This window comes from Mobula birostris, chromosome 4, assembly GCF_030028105.1.
Source record: "Mobula birostris isolate sMobBir1 chromosome 4, sMobBir1.hap1, whole genome shotgun sequence".
In the NCBI taxonomy this organism is placed as follows: Eukaryota; Metazoa; Chordata; class Chondrichthyes; order Myliobatiformes; family Myliobatidae; genus Mobula; species Mobula birostris.
The window spans coordinates 209,148,665-209,159,648 of NC_092373.1; the positions used below are offsets into that span (position 1 = coordinate 209,148,665).

General features: G+C 44.1%; 1 protein-coding gene across 1 annotated transcript; it reads left to right on the forward strand.

Moving 5' to 3' along the window:
• The first annotated feature begins 9,325 nt into the window (after positions 1-9,325).
• Positions 9,326-10,592, forward strand: LOC140197110 (probable G-protein coupled receptor 139). Its single transcript, XM_072257025.1, has 2 exons — positions 9,326-9,437; positions 9,694-10,592. The coding sequence occupies exons 1-2, from the start codon at positions 9,326-9,328 to the stop codon at positions 10,590-10,592; spliced, it is 1,011 nt and encodes a 336-aa protein (XP_072113126.1).
• The last annotated feature ends 392 nt before the right edge of the window (positions 10,593-10,984 follow it).

Consider the following 10,984-nt stretch of genomic DNA (forward strand, 5'->3'; position numbering starts at 1 on the left):
GTGAAAGATCTGTTCGGTTCAGTAGGTATATTTAAATCTGATCTTGTTAGATTCATGATTTGTCGGGACATAAAGGGATATGTTGACAGGGCAGTTATATGGGTTTGAATGCCATCCTGGATCAGCCATGAAAGAGCGCAGCGGACTTGCGGGGCTGAATGGTCTAATTTTCCTCCTGTCTTATGCCCCCTTGTGGTCTTCTGAGGACGTCACCTATTCCTGAATGTATCCCGGTAAATTTGCTCTGTACCAACTCTAAAGCTTCCAAATTCTTCCCATAAAAATTCTACCAATGTTCCACTAACATCGCCAACGCTAAGTCCTTTGCCCTAGTTTCCCATAAGAACTAAGCTAATAATGCAAACTTCGGTGAACGTAGGAGCATACCAATGCCATCGCGACTTATTATATTTACCGTGAAATGAGACAAGACATCTGACGAGTTCAGGGAACATCTGTGCCCTGCAATATTTAGATTTGGGATTTAACATGTTCACAAAATATAATTTTCTAGAATAATGTAGTGAATGTGGACAACAGACTGAGAAGCAGTAGAGACTCGTGAAACCAACGTTTACCAAAGGTTTGGAAGGTTAAATGGATTGAAACGTCAGCAAAAGAAATTTACCTTCTCGTTGAGTGTTTATGGTCTTCCCACAACAATGACGAATTTTGACGAATGTTCTACGGCAGTAGTTTGCAACTGCCTTCCTCTGGGCAGTGTTTTTACAAGACAGGAGACCCCAGCTGTTATCAATACGCTTCAGAGAGTGTTTCCCTGTGGCCGTGACGTCAATGGTCGCGTAACCAGGGCATGCGATAGCACCAGCATCCTCTGCTGCTCCGATGACGACATATCATGATCATCAGCAGGCTAGCGGGGAGGGAGTGGTGGTGTGGAGGTCTCTGCTCTTTACACATCTGCCAGAAGTGCATACGGCTGGGCGATCTGGAAGACCATGTAAGGAATCTGGAGCAGCAGCTGGATGACCTTCGACTCATAAGGGAAAATGAGGCAGATGAGAGCTACCGGAAGGTAGTCACACCTAGGCTGTCGGAAGCAGGTCGTTGGGTGACAGTCAGAGGGGGGAAAGCGAAGGTGAGCAGACAGGTAGTGCAGAGCACCCCTGTAGCCATTCCCCTGAATAATAAGTTTACCGTCCTGGATACTGTTGGCGGGGACGACTGACCAGGTGTGAGCCACGGTGGCAGGGCCTCCGGCAGTGAGTCTGACCCTGTGGTGCAGAAGGGTGGGACGGAGAAGAGGAGAGCTGTCGTCATTGGAGACTCTATAGTCAGGGGAGCAGACAGGAGATTTTGTGGACGTGAGAAGGACACCCGCATGGTTTGTTGCCTGCCGGGTGCCAGGGTCCGGGATGTCTCTGACCGGGTGCACGACATCCTGGTACGAGAGGGAAAGCAACCAGAAGTCATGATACATGTTGGGACCAACGACATAGGCAGGAAGAGGGATGAGGTCCTGAAGTGTGAGTTTCGGGAGTTAGGCAGAAGGCTGAAGAACAGGACCTCAAGGGTGACGTTCTCAGGATTGCTGCCACTGCTACGTGACAGAGATGGTAAGAATTGGAGGAGATGGCAGTTGAATGCGTGGCTGAGGAGTTGGTGCAGGGAGCAGGGTTTTAGATTTTTAGATCATTGGGATCTCTTCTGGGGAAGGTGGGACCTGTACAGATTGGATGGGTTGCACCTGAACTCGAGGGGGAGCAATATCCTTGCAGGTAGGTTTGCTAGCATGGTTCGGGAGAGTTTAAACTAATTTGCGAGGGGGATGGGACCCAGAGCGATAGAGCAGTGAAAGAAGTGCATGGAGTAAAGCCAGATCTAACATACAGAGAGGCTTTGAGGAAAGAGAAGCAGAATAAACGGTGTAAAGACAGTAAGGTAGAAGGGCTGAAATGTGTGTACCTCAATGCAAGAAGCATCAGGAACAAAGCTGATGAACTGAGAGCTTGGATACATACATGGAATTATAATGTAGTGGCCATTACAGAGACTTGGCTGGCACCAGGGCAGGAATGGATTCTCAATATTCCTGGATTTCAGTGCTTTAAAAGGGATAGAGAAGGCGGAAAAAGGGGAGAAGGGGTGGCATTACTGGTCAGGGATACTATTACAGCTACAGAAAGGGGTGGGTAATGTAGCAGGATCCTCTTTTGAGTCAATATGGGTGGAAGTCAGGAACAGGAAGGGAGCAGTTACTCTACTGGGGGTATTCTATAGGCCCCCTGGTAGCAGCAGAGATACAGAGGAGCAGATTGGGAGGCAGATTTTGGAAAGGTGAAAAAAATAACAGGGTTGTTATTATGGGTGACTTTAACTTCCCTAATATTGATTGGCACCTGATTAGTTCCAAGGGTTTAGATGGGGCAGAATTTGTTAGGTGTGTCCAGGATGGATTCCTGTCACAGTATGTGGGCAGGCCGACCAGGGGAAATGCCATAATGGATATAGTACTAGGTAATGAACCGGGTCAGGTCACAGATCTCTCAGTGGGTGAGCATCTGGGGGACAGTGACCACCACTCCCTGGCCTTTAAACTTATCATGGAAAAGGATAGAATCAAAGAGGACAGGAAAATTTTTAATTGGGGAAAGGCAAATTATGAGGCTATGAGGCTAGAACTTGCGAGTGTGAATTGGGATGATGTTTTTGCAGGGAAATGTACTATGGACATGTGGTCGATGTTTAGAGATTTCTTGCGGGTTGTAAGGGATAAATTTGTCCCGGTGAAGAAGATAAAGAATGGTAGGGTGAAGGAACCATGGGTGACAAGTGAGGTGGAAAATCTAGTCAGGAGGAAGAAGGCAGCATACATGAGGTTTAGGAAGCAAGGATCAGATGGGTCTATTGAGGAATATAGGGAAGCAAGAAAGGAGCTTAAGAAGGGGCTGAGAAGAGCAAGAAGGGAACATGAGAAGCCGTTGGCGAGTAGGGTAAAGGAAAACCCCAAGGCATTCTTCAATTATGTGAAGAAAAAAAGGATGACAGGAGTGAAGGTAGGACCGATTAGAGATAAAGGTGGGAAGATGTGCCTGGAGGCTGTGGAAGTGAGCGAGGTCATCAATGAATACTTCTCTTCGGTATTCACCAATGAGAGGGAAGTTGATGATGGTGAGGACAATATGAGTGAGGTTGATGTTCTGGAGCCTGCTGATATTAAGGGAGAGGAGGTGTTGGAGTTGTTAAAATACATTAGGACAGATAAGTCCCCGGGGCCTGACGGAATATTCCCCAGGCTGCTCCACGAGGCGAGAGAAGAGATTGCTGAGCCTCTGGCTAGGATGTTTATGTCCTCGTTGTCCACGGGATTGGTACCGGAGGATTGGAGGGAGGCGAATGTTGTTCCCTTGTTCAAAAAAGGTAGTAGGGATAGTCCGGGTAATTATAGACCAGTGAGCCTTACGTCTGTGGTGGGAAAGCTGTTGGAAAAGATTCTTAGAGATAGGATCTATAGGCATTTAGAGAATCATGGTCTGATCAGGGACAGTCAGCATGGCTTTGTGAAGGGCAGATCGTGTCTAACAAGCCTGATTGAGTTCTTTGAGGAGGTGACCAGGCATATAGATGAGGGTAGTGCAGTGGATGTGATCTATATGGATTTTAGTAAGGCATTTGGCAAGGTTCCACAAGGTAGGCTTATTCAGAAAGTTAGAAGGCATGGGATCCAGGGAAGTTTGGCCAGGTGGATTCAGAATTGGCTTGCCTGCAGAAGGCAGAGGATGGTGGTGGAGGGAGTACATTCAGATTGGAGGACTGTGACTAGTGGTGTCCCTCAAGGATCTGTTCTGGGACCTCTACTTTTCGTGATTTTTATTAACGACCTGGATGTGGGGGTAGAAGGGTGGGTTGGCAAGTTTGCAGACGACATAAAGGTTGGTGGTGTTGTAGATAGTGTAGAGGATTGTCAAAGATTGCAGAGAGACATTGATAGGATGCAGAAGTGGGCTGAGAAGTGGCAGATGGAGTTCAACCCGGAGAAGTGTGAGGTGGTACACTTTGGAAGGACAAACTCCAAGGCAGAGAACAAAGTAAATGGCAGGATACTTGGTAGTGTGGAGGAGCAGAGGGATCTCGGGGTACATGTCCACAGATCCCTGAAAGTTGCCTCACAGGTGGATAGGGTAGTTAAGAAAGCTTATGGGGTGTTAGCTTTCATAAGTCGAGGGATAGAGTTTAAGAGTCGCGATGTAATGATGCAGCTCTATAAAACTCTGGTTAGGCCACACATGCAGTATTGTGTCCAGTTCTGGTCACCTCACTATAGGAAGGATGTGGAAGCATTGGAAAGGGTACAGAGGAGATTTACCAGGATGCTGCCTGGTTTAGAAAGTATGCATTATGATCAGAGATTAAGGGAGCTAGGGCTTTACTCTTTGGAGAGAAGGAGGATGAGAGGAGAAATGATAGAGGTGTACAAGATAATAAGAGATATTGATAGAGTGGATAGCCAGCGCCTCTTCCCCAGGGCACCACTGCTCAATACAAGAGGACATGGCTTTAAGGTAAGGGGTGAGAAGTTCAAGGGGGATATTAGAGGAACGTTTTTTACTCAGAGAGTGGTTGGTGCATGGAATGCACTGCCTGAGTCAATGGTGGAGGCAGATACACTAGTGAAGTTTAAGAGACTACTAGACAGGTATATGGAGGAATCTAAGGTGGGGGCTTATATGGGAGGCAGTGTTTGACGGTCGGCACAACATTGTGGGCCGAAGGGCCTGTACTGTGCTGTGCTAGTCTATGTTCTATGTTCTATGTACACCAACTTTGGTAGTGGTGTATCTTGATTCTGCCAAGAAAGTGGAAAAGTATCTTTGCGATTAGGACGAGATGGGCCAATGTGCTCCCTTAAGTGCTCTTAAACCCATAGAAAACATAGAAACCATAGAAACTACAGCACAGAAACAGGCCTTTTGGCCCTTCTTGGCTGTGCCGAACCATTTTCTGCCTAGTCCCACTGACCTGCACACGGACCATATCCCTCCATACACCTCCAATCCATGTATCTGCCCAATTTATTCTTAAATGTTAAAAAAGAACCCGCATTTACCACCTCGTCTGGCAGCTCATTCCATACTCCCACCACTCTCTGTGTGAAGAAGCCCCCCCCAATGTTCCCTTTAAACTCCCCCCTCTCACCCTTAACCCATGTCCTCTGTTTTTTTTTCTCCCCTTGCCTCAGTGGAAAAAGCCTGCTTGCATTCACTCTATCTATACCCATCATAATTTTATATACCTCTATCAAATCTCCCCTCATTCTTCTACGCTCCAGGGAATAAAGTCCTAACCTTTTCAACCTTTCTCTGTAACTGAGTTTCTCAAGTCTTGACAACAACCTTGTAAACTTTCTCTATACCCTTTCAACCTTATTTATATCCTTCCTGTAATTTGGTGACCAAAACTGAACACAATACTCCAGACTCGGCCTCAGCAATGCCTTATACAACCTCATCATAACGTTCCAGCTCTTATACTCAATACTTCGATTAATAAAGGCCAATGTACCAAAAGCTCTCTTTACGACCCTATCTACCTGTGACGCCACTTTTAGGGAATTTTGTATCTGTATTCCCAGATCCCTCTGTTCCACTGCACTCCTCAGTGCCTTACCCCACTAACCTATGGTATAATCAACAAATGGCACACGAAATATGAACGAATAATTGACAGCTTTAGTTTACACACTCGGCCAGTATAATTGGTGTCGCACGTTATCTGCACAGCAAATAATTGAAAGTAAACATTTTCTTCATTCAATTTTTCAGCAGTTTTCTGAACTTTGACACTATCAGTGTACAGATTCACGTGTTGGTCCACAGGCTCATTTACAACAGCTGTTGCAGGGCATATGCCGGATCACAGAAAATACGACCCAAGGGCGGTGAAATCGGTTAATAGAGCGAACAACAAAATCGCTATCGCGACAGTCGATTGCTCTTGGTACAGCAGCGCCGCAGCCTTTGTGAACGAAATGGCGACATAACAATAGAAAGTGAAGCCCAGTCAGTCAAGCAGACAAAACGCATACTGTAATTATAAAACGCGGCTCCATTGTCTGAAAGCATGCTGGATTAATCAGCAAGAAGTTTGCCTAATTGTGGATGTAATTATCCAGTTACAAATAAGCAACGAAGAAAATTACCATGGTATGTTTTTTTTTACAAGTTCCATCTGGGAAGCGTGATGCATTTCGAAAGACCACATGTTCCCCGAAGCGGAGTCTCCATTGCTGTATAGTTAATCACAAACAAAAATTATTCCAACAGCTCCATAACTGCTCCATTGGAGTTCCGAAGTCCACTGTTCCGGACAGAAAGTTCCAATTCTTACGGATTTCTATTGTAAGTGGCTAGCTTTGAACTTTGTGTTGGATCATTGATAATTGTTATTTAAAATGAATCGTTCCTTTGGGAATAAAATGCTTGGCACATACGTAGGATCCTGGAATGAAAATTTATACTTGTGAAGCAACTTCAGAGGGGAAGGCTTGACGTTTTTCACGCTATTGTTGATAACGAAGAGGCATTCGGACAGATATAAAAGAAACGTTTGCTGATGTGAGATAGGAGTACCTAATTGATCAACTTCAGCTGGAAAGTTCAGCGAAAGAGCTGCCACGTTGCTGTTGCGAAACCCCAAGTTCTTCTCAAGGCTCAGCCTCTGTCATCTTCGGAAGATGGGGGAAGGCAGAATGATGGTACTGATGTCATTGACTTTAAAAAACAACAGAAAGTATTATAAATTAAAAAATTAAACCATCCCTTGTCTGAAGTGACAGGTGAGATGGCAGTTGTGCCGGGTATCGAGGCCGCCACTCTTGGAGTGCAACTGGACAGCCAGCAGAGGATACATGCCCATCCTAACCAATGGCTGACTACGACATATCAGTGTCTGCAAGAAAATGCTTGTTGTGTAATAACTTGCTGAAAATCCCCTGCCTGTGTTAATTGACACCAACTGCATCTAACTCTTATAAATGAAGTGGAAATTCTACTCCGAAAATTAGTGGGACCATTATAGAAACATAGAATAGCTACAGCACAATACAGGGCATTCGGCCCACAAAGAGGTGCCAAACATGTCCCTACCTTAGAAATTGCTCGGCTTACCCATAGCCCACTATTTTTTCGAAGCTCCGTGTACCCATCCAAAAGTCTCTTTCAAGACCCTGTCGTATCCGCCTCCACTACCGTTGCTGGCAGCCCATTCCACGCACTCACCACGCTCTGCGTAAAAAACTTATCCCTGACATCTCTTCTGTACCTACTCCCCAGCACCTTAAACCTGTGTCCTCTTGTGTCAACCATTTCAGCCCTGGGAAAAAGCCACTGACTATCCACACGATCAATGCCTCTCATCATCTTATACACTTCTATCAGGTCACTGCTCATCCTCCGTCGCTCCAAGGAGAAAACGCCGAGTTCACTTAACCTGTTTTCAGAAGGCATGCTCCCCCGTCCAGGCAAAATTCTTGTAAATCTCCTCTGCACCCTTTCTATGGTTTCCACATCTTTCCTGTAGTGAGGACAACAGAACTGAGCACAGTACTGCAGGTGGGGTCTGACCGGGGTCGTATATAGCTGCAACATTACCTCTCGGCTCCTAAATTCAATTCCACGATTGATGAAGGCCAATACACTGTACGCCTTCTTAACCACAGAGTCAACCAGCGCAGCTGCTTTGAGTGTCCATGGATTCGGACCCCAAGATCCCTATGATCCTCCACACTGCCAAGAGTCTTACCATTAATAATATATTCTGGTATCATATTTGACCTACCAAAATGAACCACTTCACAATTATCTGGGTTGAACCCAAAATGAACCACTTCACACTTATCAGTATGTGATACGTCTGAGATGTTCCCTCAGAAATATCATATACAGCGCATTGTACAGTCAAGATAAACTGTTTTCATTCGTTTTCTTTCTGTGTGATGAAGTTGGTTCTTCACCTGATATTGCAAGCAATGATTAAAAATAAGTTAACTCTTTTCAATGCTGAATGTTAGAAGTATATTTCCAATTATATTTTTTCTGCTAAAATATAGCAATGCCTTGGATCAGTTATTTATTACACTGACGCTGAACTTGAAATAGGAATCAAGAGAAAATTTTCAGAGTCAGATAAATAACTATTATCCAATGTAATCGCCAAACTAAATGGCCTTTCTTAACTTATGTATCTGAAAAGGCTGTGCCTACTATTATAAATGATAATTATTTGAGGATGACCTTGGTTGTTGAAAATATATGTGAGAATAAGCGTTCGGCACGTACTAGAAGGGCCGAGATGGCCTGTTTCCGTGATGTAATTATTAGATGGTTATATATTATATTGGGAGGAAGTATTGCTTCACTTGAAACGTACGAACTCCGTCAATGAGAATGAAAATTCAACATACTTAATTGAAAGTATAAATAAGCGTAATTAAACATAATTGTTATTTTCTGATTCCTCCGAGGAGCGATTTTCGGGTCATCCTGATTTATTTGTTCAGCGGGTTGTCACTGATGTGGTCAATTAGCTGGCACGGTTCATTGTCCTCTCCTGTATAAGAGCTTAGCAAGCAATCAAGTGTAGATATCCCCCGTTGGCGCATTTTGATTCAATCGCTGCTTCGCACATAAAATGGGATATCCTGCAATTTTCTATATAGCGAGTATTTACTACCCCGTATTGGCAGCGATTGGTATCCCGGGTAAGTAACTGGCGTTGGCCTTTGCATGTGTGTGTGTGTTCAAAGTACTGTAACCGCTGTAGGAAATCACAGTCACTGTAAAACTTGTTACAGATGGTGTCCCATCTGATGAGTGCTTTAATACTGTCCAGATTAAACATGCCTTTATCTTAACTTTCGCTGGCCATTGTTAGTCGTTTTTTTTACGTCCAATTCTTTTGTCAATACCAGCATTTGATTCAATGGTAATATTGATACTTTCTTTAATTTAACTTATATTACCTTCTAAAGCTTAAAGGACATATATTTCTCTAAATCAGATACTGCATGAAGATAGAAAGGAAATCCTTTCTAAAGGTGAAACGAAAATCTTTCACGTGCTGTCGCACTGTCTGCTGGCTCCCCGGTTTATCAGTAAAATGAAGAATGTGCTTTGCATTCGTCATGGATCAAAAGAGGACACTTTTCTAGTTACATGTCTAAATGTTTTTGAAACCGCCTCAATAACGTACGAGTATATTCAACATTGACCTTTTGACTTCTCCGGCCAGTTTTAATTTTAAAGTTCAAGATTCAAGTTTACTTCCCTTAAAATTTAGCTTTGTGGTTCTTCTTCTCCAGTATGCTATGTCGGAAGATGCAAACCAGAATCTAGTATATTCCCGCTTTAAGTACAACCTTCGACGCCCTGAGGGTTGGGGGTTTTGTCTAAAGCAGTGGATTGATAAGCCGCCGTCTGGTATCGGTGCCGTCAGCTGGAAAGTTGCGGCTGCACTGTCATACGGGTCTGCCGCTATCCTCCCATTGAAAGGCAGATGACAGAACCTCTGGGCACTATTTTTCCACTCCTCCAATTGAAGATAGCTTGAGCCAGCACAGGGTCAAATGAATGATGTTCACATAGTTCCATTCAACACATATCTACGCATACATTTTAAGAAATGATTGGTCTGGGACTTTGTGCGTGTAACTATCTCTTCTTTGCTTCTTTGCAGTTAATTTAATGGCGATTGTGATCCTCTCTCTTGGAAAGTGCGGACTCTCTAAATGCATCTCCCGCTACCTAGTGGGAATGGCAACCGCTGATTTAATGTGTGTTATCATTGCTATTGTACTCGACCAGATCAATAGCATTTATCTTTATGCCCGTGCTTTGCTCATTGCCCCGATTTGCGCCGCGACACTTGTCCTGAGGCTCGCAGTCATGGACTGCTCTGTCTGGTTTACGGTGGCTTTCACGTTCGATCGCTGTATTGCAATCTGCAGTCAAAAGCTGCGACAAGAATACTGCACCGAGAGGACAGCTACTATCGTGTTAGTAATTGTTGGTTTAGGCAGTTGTGCGAGGCGTGTTCCGTTATACTTTGTGGTAGAACCTTACCTTATCATTGACAACGTACCCTGGCGATGCATTGTCAAAGCTGAATACTTTAATTTACCACTGTGGAGAGCATTCCAGTTGTTCAACACTATCACTACACCTTTACTGCCAATCGGCTTAATGCTACTCTTTAATGCATTAACGATCAGTTATATTGTATCGGCAAACAGAGTCCGCCGGGGGCTCAGGAACAGCACAGAGAATGAGAAAGATCCTGAGGTGAAGAACAGGAGAAAGTCAATGATTTTGTTATTCGCTCTATCAGCTAATTTCATATTGTTATGGATCCCCTATATTACATATGCTATTAACTGGCAAATACAGAATTACTTTTACGCAGACAGATACTCGAATACCCCGAAGTATATTCTGCAACAGTTTGGGTACATGCTGCAGTTTCTTTGTACCTGCACGAATACGTGTATTTACACTCTGTCGCAACGGAAATTCAGGAAGCAGCTGAAGAATGCAGTCAAACATGTAGTTACGTTATACTTCCAGCTCTGCAGCTGAAATGAAAATCAAATTGTAAACTTTAATAGGAGTTCAAATAAATTTCTATATCATCCATATGTCAGGTAAAGGTGCCGATATTAATGTAAGCAGGTGAGCGAACGTTAGTAGCTTCTCACCTCCAGAAAAGTCAGCAAAATTACTTCAGTTAAGTGGGGAGACTTCATCGACGAATTATGAGACACTGATGTAATTGTTATATCAGGAAGTTGTGTTCAGAACTTTTGTACTAATGCCGGAATCGGCCAGAGAACCACGTAATGCCAGCGTAAATTTACTAGTTCTTTAATATCACCGGATCATCGAGTGCTCCGGAGAAATAGGTGGCAATGGAAAATAAAACTACCTGGAACATGAAAACCTGGCGTCAGTTAAAGTAGTTAAAGTCAGCT

Bases quoted from the DNA above. Each gene is read 5' to 3' on its own strand.
- LOC140197110 (XM_072257025.1), top strand. From the start codon at position 9,326: ATGTCGGAAGATGCAAACCAGAATCTAGTATATTCCCGCTTTAAGTAC. The intron at 9,438-9,693 runs GTATCGGTGCCG...GCTTCTTTGCAG, and splicing joins GATTGATAAGCCGCCGTCTG to TTAATTTAATGGCGATTGTG.